The 19,387-nt window shown below is 53.0% G+C and overlaps 1 protein-coding gene across 21 annotated transcripts in view; it reads left to right on the forward strand.

The window, feature by feature from the left end:
• The window catches only part of MICAL3 (microtubule associated monooxygenase, calponin and LIM domain containing 3), a 156,130-nt gene that overhangs the window by 91,579 nt on the left and 45,164 nt on the right, over positions 1 to 19,387 (forward strand). For 15 of the 21 annotated variants that reach the window (XM_006071401.4, XM_044940888.2, XM_044940889.2 and 12 more), the window contains 11 exons: positions 1,707 to 1,854; positions 3,729 to 3,925; positions 5,228 to 5,340; positions 5,429 to 5,491; positions 5,954 to 6,127; positions 7,511 to 7,594; positions 10,147 to 10,245; positions 11,856 to 11,912; positions 13,879 to 13,986; positions 16,148 to 16,255; positions 16,705 to 16,891. In XM_006071401.4, the coding sequence (XP_006071463.4) occupies positions 1,707 to 1,854; positions 3,729 to 3,925; positions 5,228 to 5,340; positions 5,429 to 5,491; positions 5,954 to 6,127; positions 7,511 to 7,594; positions 10,147 to 10,245; positions 11,856 to 11,912; positions 13,879 to 13,986; positions 16,148 to 16,255; positions 16,705 to 16,891 (1,338 nt within the window). The remainder of the gene's footprint in view (positions 1 to 1,706; positions 1,855 to 3,728; positions 3,926 to 5,227; positions 5,341 to 5,428; positions 5,492 to 5,953; positions 6,128 to 7,510; positions 7,595 to 10,146; positions 10,246 to 11,855; positions 11,913 to 13,878; positions 13,987 to 16,147; positions 16,256 to 16,704; positions 16,892 to 19,387) is intronic. The other 6 variants (XM_044940896.2, XM_044940897.2, XM_025282909.3 and 3 more) reach the window with 5 other exon arrangements.

The following is a 19,387-nucleotide window of genomic DNA, read 5'->3' on the forward strand; positions in this document are numbered from 1 at the left end:
GCCTCTGAAGAGCTCCTCGGGAGGAGAGTGGTCACTGCAGGTGAGCCAGGCGGAGAAGGGCACCGGGCCGAGTGGGTAGTTAGGGCTGCATCCATGTCAGGCTCACTGGCCTGACGTTGAGGCTATGGATGAGAAGGGAGACTGCGTCCAGTCTAGCCGTGCCCGTCAGTGAAGGATGTGCCTTGCCATCTGAACTTGGGTTTCTGTGTCTGAAATGGGGTTGCCTATCATGCCTCACTCCGGCTATGAGGACCTGGGGGCATGGTGAGGTGTTCACTGCAACACTTGGTGTACAGCGGGGTGTCAAGAGTGGTAGCCAGGAGTATTAAGGAGCCAGAAGCACTGAAGAGCCTGAATAAGGAAGTGGGGCCGAAGGTTCTGTTCTGAGGTTTGAGTTCTGTTGTGGGCATCTTGAAGTTGACGTGCTGTTGGAATATCAAGATCACCTTCCTTGAAAGCAGAGAATGTGTCTTGTTTGGCCACCCCATACGGCTTGTGGGACCTTAATTCCCCGACCAGGGATTGAACCCGTGCCCTTGTCAGTGAAAGCAAGGCATCCTAACCTCTGGACGCCAGGGAATTCCCTGGAGAATGTGTCTTTGTTCACTGTAGTTCTGGAGCCTGAACTATTGGGGTTGTCCAGTACATACTGGACTGACGGACACAGACTTGGGAAACAACTGAATGAAGTTAGTCTAGGAGCCAGGAGATCAGACGAGGATGCCAGCAGCACTTCTCTGTGTCGTTTCAGGATTTGTTTCCCTGAGAGACTTAAAACAGGGTTTTCAGAAATGTGGTTTTTATCTTATGTTCACAAAGCACTTAGTGATCAGTCCAAGGTTAAATATTTTCAGCTGCCTAAGGTAAGGAACAGACTTCCTTGAACACGAATAGGAGTTACCAGATTCTTCTAAATGCTCTATGTCAGGGCTCTTCTGATGCAGTTACGAAAAATGGATTTTTATAGTGGCTTTTCATATTTTAGGAGACACATCAGTGACTGGAAAATGTCCCCAGATGTGCATTGTCTCTGTGTTGAGTGTTTCAGGGCATGACGGCTTGTCTTGCTGAGGGCTCAGCCTGCCGCTCTGGGGTCCTTGGCTCCACCTGTGTGATCCTGTGGAGTTGCTTTCACCTGGAAAGTGCAGGACCGAACCTTTCTTCTTGGGTCCTCCAAGTGTTGCTTTGGAGGGAAGGCGTTTCCTCCCCCAGCTGCTGCCAGCTCTCCAGGGAGATCTCAGGGCCGCTGGTGTGAGGGTGTCAGCAGGTGGTCATTCCCTCTGCAGCCCTGTTCTGGAGAGCCGCCAGGACCCTGGGCTTCAGTGTGCTTGGGTCCAGGTCACCCACGGGTAGTCTGTCATCTGTCTGGGGCATGGACGTTGACCTCAGAGTCTGGATAAATTGGGAGTTTCTTGCCTACCTAAAACTTCACGGGAATTCCCTGGGGGTTCCGTGGTTAGGACTCTGCGTTCTCACTGCTATGGGCCCGGGTTCAGTCAGCCCCTGTTGAGGAACTAAGATCCCATAAGCCACACTGTGTAGCCAAAAAAAATTATATAATACCAGTTAAATAGCTTCTTACTTTTGAAAACCAGTGACAGCTATTTTGTCCCTGCCTTCAGTATGTTTTCAGACTGGTTATGTGGATTCTCGGTCAAGGCTCCCAGGTGACCACACCTCCAATAATAACGTTGTTGTTGTTCTAGAGTCTGTGGCTCGTTCCAGCAAGCTGCTGGGTTGGTGCCAGCGGCAGACGGATGGCTACGCTGGGGTGAATGTGACGGACCTTACCATGTCGTGGAAGAGTGGCCTGGCCCTGTGTGCCATCATACACAGATACCGCCCTGACCTGATGTGAGTCCAGGCTCGGCCTCATCCGTATTCCCCGCGCTCAGGTGGCCTTTTCCTAGAACGGGACACGTAGCGCAGTGCTTCCTCTGCAGCTTGTGACTGGTCTTGATGTAGCCGTGTTTAAAGCTCTGTCTCTCAGGTGCTCTGTAGCTCGGCCCAGTAGTGGCCAGCTGAGTGTATAAGTCTCCATACTTGCGAGGTGGACCCCCTGAGCCTGCTAACATCCCATGACGGGAAGCCCTGTTTCCTGGCCCCAGCTGAGCTCTGCACGCAGCCAGCTCTCTGTCCAGTGCTGCTGGTCACGAGGAGAGTCTGGCTGGGTGGGACCCGAAGCACGTGTGTCCCTCCTGGCAGAGCACCTGCTCCGTTCAGTGGGGCTTGCCCGCATTGTCTCTGTCTCCTGCACTTTATGCGAGTGTCAAGCGGTGACACTCGGGTGGCCTTACCTCCCTGTGTGGTGCCATTTCCTCTCTTGGGCGTCCTGTGCTCATCAAACGCAGACTAGCGCAGCAGGACGACCCAGGTCAGCTGGTGCCTGGTGCACCCAGCTGCCCCTGCAGGCGGTCCTTACCATGGAAGCCAAGCAGGAAGATTCAGAGGCAAGCAGAGCATGTGGGATTATCTTGACTGTCTGTATCCTTTCATCATTAGGTCCACGTACGGGCCCATTTTTGTGTCTGTTTTATTTTAATGATTACCGAAGGAATCCTGAAAGACCTAGTTCCCATTTATGTTAATAAAGCAGCCTCACCTGGTGTTTAGAAATGGGGATTTCTGATTTGCTTGGATAAGGTAAGTGACCTCTGGCGCCCGGTCCCTGGCTCATGTAGAGGCGGATATAAAGCGAGAAGTCACCTAGTCACGCTCTGGGGCAGCTTGGGGATGAATGTGGTAGTGGCACGGGAGCGCTGCAGCGGGCGGGCGAGTCACTTCTGCTCCAGAGCGACAGCAGGACAGAGGGCCGGGGCCGCAAGCGCCGGAGGGAGCCTTGCCAGTGCATGGGGCCGCACTTCCGAAGGACGGACCGAAGGGGCTCCAGGGGCCTGGGGATTTCCTCCTGATGCACACAAAGCCCGGAGGCGTTAACTTGGCACTGTTCAGGCTGTAGTGACTTCACTCAGGATGAGGCCTCCAGAGTTTAATAGGCTTAATATACAGAGTAAAGGAATTTAGCAAATGAAAAAGTGACACAAGTGAGTAGGGTAACATAAAATAAGGCCTGCTCGGTTAGTCTGAAGTCACCTAATGAAGGAAGCTATCAGTCTTTACTTGACTGAATAGCAGGAAGCCTGAAACCCAGTGGGAAACGTTCGTTAATCTAAGTACTTAGGGAAACTCAGGGACTTAGCAATGAAATAACCTTTTGAGGAAAGTTTTGGAATTTCCCTGTGAGCAGAAGGCCGAGTATGATTCACTAGAGCCGACCTAGTCTATCAACAGCTTGTCAGCTCCATGGATGTGGGGGTGATGGCTCCAGGCTTTTTAAACACAGCCTCATCCAAACAGGACCTGTTCCCTGTTGAGCCTGAGGTTAATACACACAGACCACATGCAGGTGCAGGGGAAACATAATAAAAACAGCTCCTCTCTTTGAGCCTACATTTTAGTAAGAAGTTTACATTATTGGAGAAATGTTTTGTTTTCCAGCTTTTCCCTCTTGTCATTTGTGGGTAGATCTTTAATCTGGAGTTCTTCCTGAGGATAATTTGATTTTATTAGTAAGAGGAAGCAAGCTGAGAAGTGAGATAGGTTTGCTGCCCAATTTCAGTGAGGTCCTAAACTCGGGCTTTTTAATGACTACTCCATGATACACTGTTTTCTGGTCTGGGGCTCTGTCAAGCGTGGTCTTGACATGTCTTCTTCATCTTATTCCTCAGAGATTTTGACTCTTTGGATGAGCAGAATGTGGAGAAGAATAACCAGTTGGCCTTTGATATTGCTGAGAAAGAGCTGGGCATTTCTCCCATCATGACAGGCAGAGAGATGGCCTCAGTGGGAGAGCCGGACAAGCTGTCCATGGTTATGTACCTGACCCAGTTCTACGAGATGTTCAAGGACTCGCTCCCCTCCCGAGGTAAGGGTCCCCGGGGCTGCTGGGTGGGTCCCTGTGCCCCCTCTTCCATCAGACCTGCTTCTCTGCAGGTGTTGGCAGGCCCTCCTTCTGACCCACCTTTTGCTCAGCACACCTGCGAATGTTGAATCCTTGAGCATTCCTGTCCAGAGTCTTGTCCCTTTCTCTCCAAACCAGCCTCTTTGAAAAGTGCTTTTGCTGTGGCCTGGAATTCCTCACTGCCCAGTCTCTGTGACACTTTGCAACCCAGTCTCTGCTCTGGCCAAACTGTTCTCCGTGGTCAGGGAGAATCACCAAACTCATATCCTTCCCCCTTCCCCCTCTCAGGCACTTGGCTGTTCCACGTTGTTCAGTGCTTGGAATGACGTCTGTTCCCTTGAAACTCTGTCTTGCTCTTGGCTTCTGTGATCCTGGACCACACTTGCCTCGTTTTCGTTCCTCTGTGACTGTTCTTTCTCTGGCTGCTCTTTCTTCTCCTGCTTTTTAGTGTTTCCAGAAATCTTCCCTTGGCCCTCAGGCTGCTGGGAAACAGATTAAGTAAGCATCATAATGCTTACGCATGGTGGTACCTGACCTGGTTTGCACCCCGTTGCCTCCCCTGTTCAACTGGAGGCAAGTCGCTAAACTTCCCTGTGCCTCAGTTTCCCCTTCTATAAAATGGGGACAATGTGTATATAATTAGATTGTGAAATGCTGAAAAGAAAGTTTGGTGAATGGAAGCACTTACATAAATGTTAGTTATTTCAACTATTATTTCAGTGTTACTGTTGTCAGTAATAAAACGTTGGAATCCAGAGATTTGAGGTGCCATTCTCCAGCGTCTTCTAGCCATATACTTGTAGACCTCTGAGGCTTTTTCTTGTTAGAGATACAGTTCTTGCGACAGAAATCCACAAGTCTAACATCAGTGTGCCCGTCAGGGAGAGCCCTACTCCGTGTGAAGCTAAGTACAGCTGTCTGCACACCCCAGAATGATGGCTTGGCTTGCACCTTGTCTTCCCCACGTCTCTCCCATTCTGTCTCTGCTTGAACTTTTTATCCTCAAAGTGAGGCTTTGGCACTGTGCTGTGACCCAGACGCACAGGCAGATTGCAGTTTTTGAAAAGCAGAAGCGGAGGGTTTTGTGACTGAAGTTGATCGGGGCAAGTGTTGGTCCTGTTTGTGTGCATGGAGAAGAGAAGGCCTCGCGTGCAGGCCTCTGTGTGCATTTTCTCGGGTGTTCTTGCTAGGTTCAGAGCGCCCTGGCCCTCCTGTGGGGAGGCGCCCTTGGGGCTGTCCTTGACCACTGCTGATTTCTGCCCTCAGACGCCTCAGACCTGAATGCGGAGGAGAGGGCTGTCCTAATAGCCAGCACCAAGTCCCCCATCTCCTTCCTGAGCAAACTCGGGCAGACTATTTCTCGGAAGCGCTCGCCCAAGGTAAGTGCATGGGATTTCCTCCAGCTGCAGAGCTAGAGGTGAGGTGCAGAGAGTGAAGGAACGTGGTTTCCCTCTGTTCTTGGTGCAGGACAAGAAGGAAAAAGACTTGGATGGTGCTGGGAAGAGGAGAAAGACCAGCCAGTCAGAGGAGGTGAGAGAAATGCCTGGGGTTCGCTGGAGCAACTGTAGTATGCCTCTTCCTGGCTTAATCCCCCAATGTCTGAGTTAGTATTGCTGGATCTTTCCAGTTCATCCACGCGAGGAGGGTGGGCATGGATGTTTCCTGTGGCCTTGTGCCTCTGTTCTCTGGAGAGCATTCCAGGAGCACACGCGTGTGCATGTAGCTTTCCTTTCTCTGTGGGGTCACACACATGGTGAAGGGCAAGGGGCCTTCCGGGGATGTGGCCACACCAGCAAAAGCCGGAGCGCCTCTTCATTGCTGCCCCCACCCTGAGTCCATCTTGAGATGAGAACTGCGAGGAGCGCTCTAACCTTGAGACCAGCCATCGCGCCAGGCCCGGGGGTCAGGCCTGGGGGTCAGGCCTGGGGGTCAGGCCCGGGGGTCAGGGGGGCTGCTCTGACACAGGTGGCTCTCGGGGCCCATGTTCCTCAGGAGGACACACCCCGGGGCCACAGAGGAGCAAGGCCCACCCTGGTGAGCACGCTGACTGACCGGAGGATGGACGTGGCCCTCGGCAACCAGAACAAAGTGAAGTACATGGCAACCCAGCTGCTGGCCAAGTTTGAGGAGAACGCGCCCCCACAGTCTGTGGGTGTGAGGAGACAGGTAGGCCCCACTTACCCGCCGGGACCTGGTCTGGCCCCAGAGGAGGGGGCTGGTAAGATGGGGAATGTCCCAGACCCCCCGAGGGCTCCGGGCTCGAGGCGGCGTCTGTGTGGGGAGGGACGAGGGTTACTGCGTCACCAGGCAGGTTTCAGGTGTCTGTGACAGATGCCCACCCGGGCCCTTTGCAGCGTGGTGGGGTCTCAGTCTCTGCACGTAGGTGTGTGTTCACACGCATACATATGTGAGTAATAAACCAGCGCTTGCCCTGATCAACCTCAGTCCCAGAAACCTCTGCTTCTGCTTATTGAGGAAAATGCTGAAAAGTATAATGTTGGTAATTAAGGCCCCTATAGTGTTACTGATGTTTTGCCGTGTTTCTTTCGGGTCTTTCCTCAGTGTGTCTTCATTTCCATAGTTGAGGTCGTTGATGTACACTTTTCTGTTCTGCTTTCTTCCCGTAACTTTGGGCAATATTTCCATGTTCCAAACTCCTTACGAGTCTCTTCCAAAGTGTGCGCTCTGTGCCTTTCTTAACCCTTCTTCTGGTGCTGGATGTTGACTTGTTGCTCATCGCTAATGATAAGCACGGAGGTGAATACTCTGCTGATAGAGCTGCCTTATTAGACTGTCCTTGCCGAGGTCAAGAGTGGGCATGTTGTCAAGATGCTCCGTGGGCTAACCTCACTCCCCCGAGTCCTGCTGAGGGCTGGCCGGTGATGTCTGTCCGGTCTCGTCTCTCCTCTTGCTCGTCCAGAAGTCACTCTGGCTTCTCATGAGAGGAGGTGCTGGCATAGTGCGGTCCACACCGAAAGCTTCTTCCCGGACCCCTGGTGCTTAAGCGCGCGTCTCCTCTTCACCTTCTCCACGTCATCAGCCCCTGTTCCTGTGGACCAGGGCGGGACCACCACATGAACATCTTCTCACGTCTGGTGCTCGCTCAGATCCTCACGCCTCAGGCGTCCGTGCTGAGGAGCCTGCAGCCCAGGCCCTGTCCCACCTTGGGAACATGGGATGCTGTCCGCCAGAGGAAGTTTGTCCTCAGGAGATGCACGCCTCATTTTCCAAGTGGCAATTAGTGGTTTAGGCTCAGAGCAGTGAGCTTCGGAAAAGGATACTCAGAATTACAGCTCTGTCTGTCTTCTCCTTTGCATTTGCTTTTGACCTAGTTGGGGTTTGTTTATTTTTTTCACAAGTGTAATCTATATGTTTTTCTTTATAAGTGTAACTTTCTAGAATTAATTCTCTGAGCCCTTCTTCAGTTCTTAGATGTGTGTCTGTCTGCTGTGAGGATCATCTTCGTGTCTTCTACCTTAATGTGTGTTTTTTTTTGTTTTTTTTTGTCTCCATGTGCTGTCCCTCCCCACACTGGCCCGTGTGTCACAGCTGACACAGGAGCGTGGGGTCAGCCAGCCGTCCAGCTGCCTGCCCGAGCAGGGTCGCTCTGCTCCCACCCCCCAGTGGAAACAGGTAAAGGAACTGCCTGGGCCCAGGCCTTCCCACCCGCTCCTCCTCTGAGCCAGCTGGGTGGAGGCCTCTCTGGAGCCCCGGATAGGGATCTGTGCGCATTTGAGTAGACTCCAGGAAGATCTATCAGAGAGTACTGACAGTATCAGGCGTCCCTAATAGCTCAGTTGGTAAAGAATCTGCCTGCAATGCAGGAAACCCTGGTTCAATTCCTGGGTCGGGAAGATCTGCTGGAGAAGGGATAGGTGACCCACTCCAGTATTATTTGGCTTCCCTTGTGGCTCAGCTGGTAAAGAATCCGCCTGCAATTTGAGAGAACTGGGTTCGATCCCTGGGTTGGAGAGATCCCCTGGAGAAGGGAAAGGCTACCCACTCCAGTATTCTGGCCTGGAGAATTCCATGGACTGTATAGTCTATGGGGTCGCAAAGAGTCGGACACGACTGAGCAGCTTTCACTTTCACTAAGAGTATCACATGACCTCTATAACCCCTTCGGTTTTGGGAATCCAGTGAGCAGGCTGGGCTGTTTGTTCAGTGTTGAAACCAGCTGGGACTGCGTGGTGAGTTTCCAGAGTCTTTGGGGTTTTGCTCTTAAAACCTTTGTCCCAAGTTGACCTTTAGCTGACTCGTGTCTGCATGACCCCTGGAGGACCATCCTGAGTTTGGGGCTCAGGGCAGTGGGCCTTTCCTGTTAAACAGGAAAATGTTATCCAGGTAATAGTTTCAAACTGTGGTTTGTTTCCTTGTTTCAAACCATGGACATGGATCTGTACACTTCATTGGTGTTTTTGCTACATTTAAAATATCCTTTTTAGAAATTTTCACTGAAGTCTCTGCAGAATCTCCTGTAGAGCGACTTCTACATGGTAGAGTCGGGCAGAAAGAAAGGAGGTGGCGCCTGGCAGTCACAGGAAGCCCGTCAGCCACGGGAGGCCTCTGCTCTGTCCCTCCTGCGTCAGGAGTACGGCCTGGGTCTGCTGACTCATGGTTTGGAATCACTGAGGACTGGGGTTCTGAGCGGTGGTCGGTGTGTGGCCATGGTGCCCTCCTGTGCTGGGAAGTGCTGGGAGGTGGTGAGTTAGGTTTAGTTGAATGACTTTTAGGGCAGATTGTTTCTTTGTTTACCTTTCTTTTAAGAATATGCACATAAGGCAGGCCTGTGAGGCTGAAATGGAGGCTTCTGAGCAGAGTCCAGACTCACCACAAAGCCAAGCTGCCTCTTCATGTGGTTGGGGAAGGGTGGTCTTCTGAGAAAAACTTGTTAGCAGTTGATTTCTGTAGCAATTGATTTACTGATTTACCCTTCACCTTGAGTAGACCCTCTGATTTAAAGGTCAGTCTTTAATGGAGGATCCCTGAAAGGGAAGATGAGCTACTTTGCCAGGTTCTTACACTCGTCACAGAGGTGGCCTGAGACAGGAGTCTCCAGGTAAAGAGATGGCCTTGAGTGGCACATCCTGGAGCAGTCCAGGGCAGGAACCCCTGCCAGGCCGCAGTGGTGCCTGGAGCCTCAGCCCGTGCGGGTGCTGCCTGCACACGTCCGGGTGGTCTGCGGTCGCGGTCAGTGGAGTTGAGTACATACTGCCAGCTTCTCCAGGCAGAACAGAACCCGTACAGTCAAGTCTGCTCTGGGAACGGGCAGCGGAGATGCGGGTTAGAAGGCGCAGCCGGGTCTCTGCAGCGTCAGACCTATGCTGTGTGTCGTGTAAAGCAGAATTGTCGGCCTCCCCGCTGTGGGGGGCTGTGACCCCAGTTCACGCCCTCATGGATGCATCATGTCACGGATGACACATCCCCAGTACTGACCCGGGGGGCGTCACGAGCCTTGCACCTAGTCCCTGAGGGAGAGAACACCGCCAGGCGCCACACACATGGGGACACGGGAGGACTCCTTTGGGGGGTTGGGGGTGCTGACAGGAGCGGTGTCCCTGCCTCCCCCTTCCTGGGCTTTGCAAGCAGCACCCCACACGTCGGTCTGGGCGTGAGGAAGCTGAGGCCCCTCTGACCTAGGAAGCTGGTGGTTTGTTAAGCATCAAAGGGTCCTATGCTAGAGACAGCCCCCCAGGAAGTGGACGCCGTGGAAAGGGGCATCTGGGGAAGTGGTCTGCGGACGCTGCAGCGTCAGTTGGCAGAGGTGCTCTTTTTGTCTCCTGTCTCCTGCTCTTCCCTGTGTTTCCTTGGTCATCTCCCAGAACCTTTCGAGTGTGAGTGAGGGTATGTCCTGGGCCCCTCTCTTCTGCCCCCAACTTTCTTGATAAACCAACAAAGAAGAATGTGCTCCAGGTTTGTGGGATTTAGAAAGTGCTGCACTCTAGGTCCTGAGCCCACAGTGGCTGCACGAAACTCGGATCTGCAGATAGTGCGCCTCCAACCAGAGGCTGACGGCAGGCGGGGCGGGCGCTCCCTGAAGACACGGGTTTGTGCTGATGGAGGCATGGGGTCGGGGAGGGATCTCAGGATGCCTTTGGCAGGAGCCTCTCGTCCTTCCAGAACCAGCCTCAGCGTGGCCGTCTTTTCACCTGTGTTCTCTCTGTTTGTGTCTCTTGGTGTAAAAGCGACGGGACAAGGAGCGTTCTCGGACCTGCCCCAAAAAAGTGATCACCCTCTCTCCTCCCCCTACTCCGCCTCCTTGTCGGGCACGTGGCGGCCAGCAGGTGACCCCCTCTGCATGCTCTGCCTCCTGTGTGCCTGCCTGCCTGTGTGGGTGGCTAGGGTGGAGACCAAGTCAGAGTCCCCCCGTTTCCGTGGTGACCGGTACTGGTGGACCTCAGGGTAGCAATTGTATGGTCAAACCCTGGGTGGTTTAATCCAGTCCTGTATCATAAGAAGATGACTGTGCAGCTGTAAACTAAACTTTAAACCACACTGACCCAGACACAAGGTCCGACAGCCCGCGCACACTTTCATGCAGCCCTGCTGGAGTCAGTCATGTTGGTCTTGCTGCCCAGGGAGACGCAGTTCAGGTGGACTTTGGAAGCTTTTTCTAAGGCTTCACTTTATGAGTTTGGTTCCTTCCGATTTTGCAAGCCTGCCTCCTGTTTATCTGGCTTTTGCCAACAAATGGCTGCCCTTCCGTCCACCCCTCTCGCTCTCCAGGCAGACACTGGAGAACTGCTTCATGGCAAGTGGGCCACACATGTTTGTGGCCAGCACGCCCACTGAAAGTGCGTTACAGAACAGCGTTTTTGACTTGTGTTGTACATTCCTGTAAAATAAAACAGTGATTTTAAAGAAAGGCAGGATCTATGGAAAGACATTTCCTTAGCTATGGTAGCCTGTTCAGGAGGTGACCCTGTGCTATGTCTGATGAGCAGGCCCAGCCGATGTCCCTGGGTCTGGACCCTGAGCCCTTGTGGGGCCGTGACTGCCCTGGGCCCTGTCCATGTCAGAGAACAACCACAGGCGTTTCCTGTGAGCCAGGCAGAGTTCTGAGCGCTTTCCTGTGTCATCTCAGTCTCTTCTCACGATAAACCTACAAGGCAGGTCCCGTTAGCGTCATCCTCTTACAGCTGAGGAGACAAAGGCGGAGGGTCAGGAGGCCAGGTCACGCAGTGAACAGTGATCCAAGAGCTAAGCCCGAGAGTGTGACTCTGGAGCCTGAGTCCTGGCCTCATCCAGCCCTCAGGGACCCACTTGCTCATGGGCTCCAGAGAAACTTGGAAGCTTTGGGTCAGTTTTGCACAGGCGCAGGGCCATACAATGAATCCTGGGTTATCCAGAGTGACCAGAGGCCTCCACAGCCCCATGAGTGCTCCTCAGGACAGCAGGGGCCTGTGTACTGGGCCTGTCCTCCCATGCACAGCTCTTTGTTCTCCTCGCCCTGTCCTGTGATCCTGTTCAGGGACCATGCCCCACCCTGGAGTTTCCTGTGGACTGTTGTCATGGTCATTCACTCCAGCCGATTTCCACCTCCCCACCTTTCCTTCCTAGTGTCTTGTAGTGGAAAGCTTCGCCCCTCTAACCTGCCTCTCCTGTTAACCTCCCACTGAATGCCTGGCCGTGTGCTGCTGTTTTCGAAGAAACGTGTCTGCTCCACCTCTGCACTAACCGTAGCCCTTTATCCATGTGGCTGGCTTGGAGAAGGACAGCTGTGCTGGGAGTTGCCCTTGGGTGATGGGGTTTGAAGTGGATGGGGCTGTGGTTGCTGGGGGCAGCAGGCTGCAGGATGTGTGTTGAAATGAACTCTGACTCTGTCGCACTGTCACTCAGTAGGTCCAGATAGAGAGTTTGGACGGAGCTTAAGTTTCTGCTTTGTTGCCAACAGACACACAGGGATTTTGATGCCGACAGCCGTGGCAAGCAGAGCCCCCAGCACGAAAGGGTAAAAGCATGCCCGTGGCATGGGATGCTGGCAGCCACACAGACGCGGCACGCTAGGGCGGGGGGCAGGGGGGGAGGCGGGCGTGGCCCCTGGCCCTTGCTTTTTGCACACTCTGGTCACCCAGCCAAGAGCCAGAACTCTTTGCTAGCAGTGATGACCCATGGGAATAGCATTCCTGGAGAGCATCCGTCCACTCCAGAAAAGAACCCTCAGATGTATGCTTCTATGAAAGGCCTCTTCCTCCCGCCCTCAGCCCCCTTTCCCACCCGTAAATACGTGCCTTTGACTCCAGGGGAACGGTCAGATTCCAGAAGCAGGAGGAATTTGCTTGGCTCTTCCGCAAGTCTGGGATCCCGAGGTAGAAATCCCAAGGACGCCAGAGCTCTTACCAGCATGGGGAGTTTTCAAGGATGAAGAGGACAGGGCAGGGAAGGAAGGTGATGGCGGAGCCTGTGATGGGGAGCTGTCGATCCTCTGTCTGAGAAACTAGGGGCAGACAGCCAGTCACACTTGTCCATCGAATAATCTGATGAGTAGCAGAGATGCCCGTGTGAAAGCCTGCTGACTTTATGGAAGGGTCTTGGTTGTTGTTACCCTTTAATTGATCCCTGAGTGGATGCCTCTCTGCAGCCAGAGCGAGAACCAGCTCTCGCTGTTCATTTCATATGGGCTTTCTCCTCTTTTTTTGGCTTCCTCTGCCTTTGCTCTCTGAGAAGTGTGCTCATGACTGAGCAGTAGTTCTGGCTCCCCCGGGCCCATCAGGAAAGTAGCAGTAGCCCTGTGTTGCGTACTGTCACCAGGGCAACAGGAAGGAGGTCCCTGGGGCAGGAGGCGGGGCTGGGTGGCCTTTCCACGTCACCCGTGTCACCATGGCCTCTCTGCACGTGCCCAGCCTCTTTCATCCTTCTTCCCAGGCTGGTTCCTCTCAAGAAGAAATCTCAGCCTTTTCACTGAACAGGGCTAAACCCTCTGCTTTGGGGAATGCATATTTGAGGAGGGGTCACAATGATTTTGATTGAAGCAGAGCCTTAGCAGGAACAGAGGGAAGAGTGGTGAATGAGAGGAGAGACTGGACAGAGCAGCAGCTAGAAGCTTGGGGCTTCGGGGTGCAGGGGGAAACGGTCAGGTGGGCAGGAAGCTCCTTTCATCATCCCGGGGCCAGTTTCCAGCTTCCTCAGTGCAGGGCTCCCGTCCAGATGCTCTCGAGGGTCACTGCTTATGTCCCTGTCAGACTGTTCCTCCACCACCCCCATCCAGCTGTGCGTTCGCCTGCTTCTCTACTGTCCAGGGAGTTTGGTCTTTTCTATTTGAGCCTCTAAAGCAGAGGCTGGTGACACTCTCCGTCACCCCGTCACACCCGAAGCTTTGCAGTTAGTGTGAGCTGAAGTAGGGGAGCTCAGAGCGGAGGGGTGCCTCTTCCCTGCACCCCACAGGTATCTCAGCCCAAACCTGCAGGAAACAAAGCAGTTACCGCTTGCTGAGTTCTCAGCCCCTTCTCGCTGGGGCCCGGAGAATCTGGCTGCTAGGCCCACTAGCTCCACGTGCTGCATGGGGACTGCAGAGGGTTGGGGGCTGGCTCCAGGGTCAGCTTGGCTTCTCTCAGCCCCACCAGAAGAAGGAGGAGCCACTTTCCTGGCTTTTATGTACAAAGAGCGAGCTTCACTGCAGATCTGCTGTCCCTGTGGTCCCCTCCCCATCAGGCTTGCAGAGTGATGAGCTGGTGGAATCCCCTCTGCCCAAGAGAGATTCCAGCTCAGGCCATGAAGGGCTCGGCGGGGCGCACAGGACGTGTGGGCTGGACACTGCCTGGAATGAGCCATTGCTGCTTCTGGAACTGAGTGTTTTTTTTTTACTGCATTTGTAATCCAGATGGGTCTGAAACTGCCAAGTTGCTTGTGTTCAGGACAGTGTGTGACTTTTCATTTCACATTTCCTTTGGTTTTTTTCTCCATCTTGTATCTTATAGCCAGAGCCTGAGCCTTCTCGTCGATTTTTGGTCGATCAGTGGGAGCTTTCTCTAAGCCTCCGCTCCGCCAGCCGCCCTGCTTCCCCCTCCTCCGACTCCCTCCGACAGGTAGCTCGGCCCAGTCGGGGCAAAGCTGCTTCCTCTCCAGCCTCCACTCTCTTCTCCCACACAAATGTCCTTCCTGTCTCCTTAGGGACCCAGCTGTGTGTGTTTGTCATGCATGTGAGGGTGGTAGGCGTCCAGCTGAGTGCAGGCGGCTGCTCGCTTCACTGTAGCAAGTTCTGTCCACTTTGGCCCACATTCGGCATGTTCCAACCATACCAGTTAATGATAGAGTGTTTTTAACTCCACGTGCCTTCCTGTTAATGCATTATAAAATAAGAACTGTAGTGTAATTAAATCTCCTAAAGGGAGTGGTGGCTACCCAGTATTCCAGGTGCCTCTTGAACTGTAATCATGTGAGGAATGAGCTCTGCTGGGTCCTGCGATGGATCTGACCCAGACGTGCAGGGTTTGCAGACAGGTGGCAGGGCCTTCGGCCCGTTCTGTCTGTCCCTGTTCCTGAGCTGCTGGCAGACTGTGCAGAATGGAGTGCGTGTATGGTGGCCACAGTGTCAGTCCAGAGATAGCTACATTGCAACTGTTTCTTGAGAGTTGGGAGAGGAAAACCATCTGCTGTTCATGCTAAAAAACAAAGAGAACTGAAGGTGACAGGTGCTTTTGTGCCAGGCAGCCCTGGGCTGCGCTTGCTGAGGGTGCTGGTTTCTGATGGGAGCACAGGGTCCCGGCTGAGCCGGGATGACCCCGAACTTGCTCCATGTCACAGCCTTCAACGCGGTGTCTGGTCCATGCGCTCACTTGTCTGCTGCAGGGGATGTGCTGTTTTCTGCCCCTGGGGTTAGCTTGGCTGCACCTGAGTGTCTGTCTGTTCCAGGCTTACACTTCCCTCACATCTGTATCTAAAGAGGGCTTCGGTCTAAGAAGCACTTGTGTTTCTCGACCACCGATGGGTATGAGCTGTGAGTTAATGAGCAAATGGCACTAATCTTTGGAAATCTCCTTATTTTAAATTGAAAATATAATTGAGCCCTCAGCTCCAGCTGAACCTTGGGAACTGCTTGATGCGCCGCTGCTGTCCTCGTAGTCCACAGAGCGTTTCCCCGGAGTGTTCCTCTGGTGTCCTCGCTTCATCTGGGATGTGCCGGTGCTCAGGCTGGTGGTTCCCTCCCATATGGCCACCTGCCGGGGTTGCTGGCATCCCCAGCCCTCCTGCATGTTGTGGGTGTGGAATGAGGAGAGGGTTCCTCAGGCTCGCGGGCACATGGCTGCTGAGAGTGTCACACACACAGGCTGCGGGTGAGGCTTGGGCCTCACTCCCTGCAGACGAGCTCAAAGCAGGGTTTCCACAAGAAGACTTGCCATTGAAATGCGTAGTTTTCTCCTGTGACTTCTTCAGCTTTGTTGGAAAAAGGATTGAGGTGGTTGGATTTTTTTCTTTTATCTTGTTTCAACTTAATGAAGGACCCCTCCTGGATGGAAGCACATCTGGCTTCCACAGCAGCCCTGCAGACTCCTGCAGCGGCTTCAGCAGTGGCCTGGCTGGCCCGGACAGCTTTGGCCTCAGGGCCCAGAGGAGCACAGAACTCTCCATGGGATAACGGGCAGAGGAACGTCCTTCCTGGTAAAGCCAGGGCCTCTGATGCCCAGCACGGAGGCTCTGAGTGCAGCGGTTACCAGTGAGGACGGACGTCATCCCCGGGGACACACATTACCCAGGCGGAGAGTTGGCCTTGCTGTCTTTCTGTCAGTAAATGAGGAAGCAGCACCCCAAGCCCTCTCCCAGGCCGGGGACGTGCCTGCTGTCTGGTGCCTGCTGTCTACAAGGTCGGGGGGGGGGCGGTCCCCTCGAGTTCTTCGTATGCAATTTGAGCCACTGGGCCGTAGGCCCTTCCCACTCCTGTCTGCTCACATCCACCGTCCTCCCGCCTGCGCGTTGCCTGCACTCCATCCAGAGACGTGAGAGAGGCCAGGTTCTCGCTCCTGAATTTCGCTGTCCCTGCGGCCGCTGCCCCCGCCTGTGCTGGCGCCAGCGTGTGGACACTGACACCTTGTCCCCTGCTCGTGGGCACTGTGTTGGCATGTTTGTTGCTGCACCTTGTGTTCATTTTATACCTTTCAAAGATTTTTCCCCCCCTGTCTTCTTAATTTATTTATTTATTTCCTTCTCATTTTCCTTCTTTCTGGTCATTTTACAATCTCCAACCAATAGAAGTATATAAAGATGTACACGGGCGGAGTGAGCTCATTGGCTGAGCAGATAGCCAATCAGCTTCAAAGGAAAGAACAACCCAAAACCCTTCTAGACAAGAAGGAACTGGTAAGATACGCTAAGGGCACTGTCTGTCTGGATAAGGCAGCTCTGGAGAGCACGCCTGCTTTGCTCTAAGTAGCTCTAGTGACATACGCAGCCACTATGTGCCATGTGGTGTGTTTTTGTTTTTTTTTTCTGAGGGGTCTGTATTTTGCAACTGACCTTCCAGGACTGAAATTGTTGTTTAGAATGTTGTGTGAACGGTATACACAGAATCTCCTAGTGAGTGCTCTAGGGTCCAGGAGCCTGTGTCCATGGAGAACCACAGGAGCACCTTCAGATCAGAGTCTGTTGAAAGAACTTGGTTTGATCGTTAGTAAATGGCAGAGAACAGACTCCGTGCCGAGTGCTGGGTGGGCACGAGGCTCCGGTCCCCAGGCCGAGCCACTTAGTGAGGGTCGTGCACCCGGGGAGTGCTAGGAGACCTCTCCCTGACCTGTGCCTCCATCCCCCAGGGCTCCATAAAGAAGGAGTTCCCGCAGAACTTGGGAGGCAGCGACACCTGCTATTTCTGCCAGAAGCGGGTCTACGTGATGGAGCGGCTGAGCGCCGAGGGCAAGTTCTTCCACCGGAGCTGCTTCAAGTGCGAGCACTGCGCCACCACCCTGCGCCTGTCGGCCTATGCCTACGCCCTCGAGGACGGTGAGCTCCCTGCACCGGAGGTGCGCCCGGACACGGTCCCCACTGCTTGCTCACACAGATGCTTTTCTTTCTGCCTCTCGTGAGCATTCCCACCCCGTCCACAGAGTCACCAGGCAGTGTCATGGATGACTTGGTGACCATGGAGAAGTGAAGGGCATGTGTTTACCTAAACGCCTGCCCTGGCTTCACAGATAACATGCTCTCCTACCTCACGGCAGGATCTTAAGATAAAAGGGGCCCAAGGAGAATAAGTCTTTTTATCTTTGCTTTAGAGAAGAAGAATCACAGTCTCAAAAAGCCACGTTTTTTGCCTGAGGTCAGTGGCAGCACATTGAAACTGCGTCCTTGGCTGCTGTTCTCGGACTTTGGTTCCCGAAGGTGCCCGAGTTGTGCGCATGGTCACCCGTTCTCTCTTGCATCCGCATCTCTGTGGAACTGAGAGCACGTGGCACAGGCCTTCATCTGGTTTACTGTGCTGGTCAAGCCCTGGCCTTTTGCGGTATTTGTTGATTTCATAGTGGGATGACCTTGACAAGGCAGAAGGTGGAGGATTATGCCAACTGGTAACAAAGCCTAATGGAGAGGTGTGTCTGCCACCTGAAAAACCTTGGGGTTAACTGCAAACAGTCACCCAAGACATTGATGACTTCTACACCCGTTCCTACAGAACCCCAGAGGGACTTTTTGAGAGGCCATCTTACTGATCCAACAGTGATGAAAAGATGCAGGTGTACAGGAGGGGGAGTGAATCCTCGTGGGGTGGCCCTCACACAGGAGGGGGCCGCCCTGCAGTGAGGAGATAGTCCCTCATCCAGGCTCTTTGAATAGTGAGTGAGAGGAGCTGAGGAAAGCTGGCCCCTGTTGTGGCCCCTGGTCCTCTGCTTACACGAATGAAAAGTGAGGGCAGGGGTGCAGCTCTCCGTACCGCACACACCAGGTCTTCAGAGAACGCCTTTGATCTCCCTGATGGGCTTGGTGAATGAAGCCCGCCCCGTGTTTCTGTCTGTGAGGTTTACCTGGAAGGATCTTTCCAGGTCCAAAGAATTGATCCACAAGTATTTTTGCCCCTAGATTCTGTGCCACACCTGGAGACACATTCTCTTGTGGGGTGGATGGAACGTAAGCAGGCTGGGTCCTGCGTGGGGTGCCCTGGCAGCATTCAGTGTGAGAATGGCTGTGGGCTCCAGGGCACAGTGCAGACTCTGACTTTGGACAGTGCAGAGGAGGAGGGAGCCATGACACTCAGGGTGTCAGGAAGCACCTCACCTGTCCTGGGTGGACTCTGGAGAGCGGTGGGTGAGGCTTCCTTGCCTTCCTGGAATAAATCCCACTTGATAATGATGTCTGATCCTTTCAAAGTGCTGTTCAATTTGGTTTGCTAATATTTTGTGGATAATTTTTGCACCAGTGTTCATCAGGGATATTGGTCCGTAGTTTTCTCCCAGGCTCCTTATCTGGCTTTTGGTATGAGGTTGATGGTGGTCTCATGAATGAGTTGGGAGTGTCCCCGTTCAGTCATCTGGATGCATTTGAGAAGGCTTGTTGTTAGTTCTTTAAATGTTTGATAGAATTCACCAGTGAAACCATCCGGTCTGGGGCTTTTCTGTTTTGCGAGAATTTTAATCCCTGATTCAGTCTCCTTACTCAGTACTGGTCAGTTCAGGTTTTCTGTTTCTTTATGACTAAGATTTGATAAATTATGTTTCTAGGAATTTATTCATTTACTCTAGGTTATCTAGATTGGCAAATAGTTGTTTTTAGGAGCGTCTTAGGATCCTTTGTATTTCTGTGGTATCACTTGTAATGTCTCCTTTTATTTCTGATTTTATTTATTTGAGTCTTCTCTCTGTTTTTCTGAATTAGTCTGATGTCAGTTTTATCTTTAGAACAATCAGTTTCATTGATCTTTTCTATCATATTCTTGTTAGGTCCTCTTATTTTTAACTTCAAAAATAGGAAAGTTAATTTGTTAAAGGAGCTGCTCTCTCCAAAGGAGAAAGATGAGTGGGATTACTCTGGTTTCAACAGTTTCTCTAACAGGGTCTGTCCTTTAATTTTCAAAACCTTGACTATAAGTGGGAGTAAAGAAAGGGGTGAGGAAAAAACACCCCTCTGTGACTGACTTCCACTACAAGTGTCATGGGAAAAGCCAGGGTTGGCATTAATCAAGCTTGTGATCCCACCCGCAGCAGGACACACACGTTACGCAGCAGGACACGCGTTATGAAGCAGGACACACGTGTTATGCAGTAGGACACATTATGCAACAGGACACACGTGTTATGCAGCGGGACACACGTGTTATGCAGCGGGACACACGTGTTGTGCAGTGGGACACACATGTTGTGCGGCGGGTCATGTGTTACGCAGCAGGACACATGTGTTATGCAGCAGGACACACGTGCTATGCAGCGGGTCATGTGTTACGCAGCAGGACACACATGTTATGCAGTGGGACACGTGTTATGCAGCAGGACACGAGTTATGCAGCGGGAC

This window comes from Bubalus bubalis, chromosome 4 (genome assembly GCF_019923935.1).
Source record: "Bubalus bubalis isolate 160015118507 breed Murrah chromosome 4, NDDB_SH_1, whole genome shotgun sequence".
NCBI classification, from domain to species: Eukaryota; Metazoa; Chordata; class Mammalia; order Artiodactyla; family Bovidae; genus Bubalus; species Bubalus bubalis.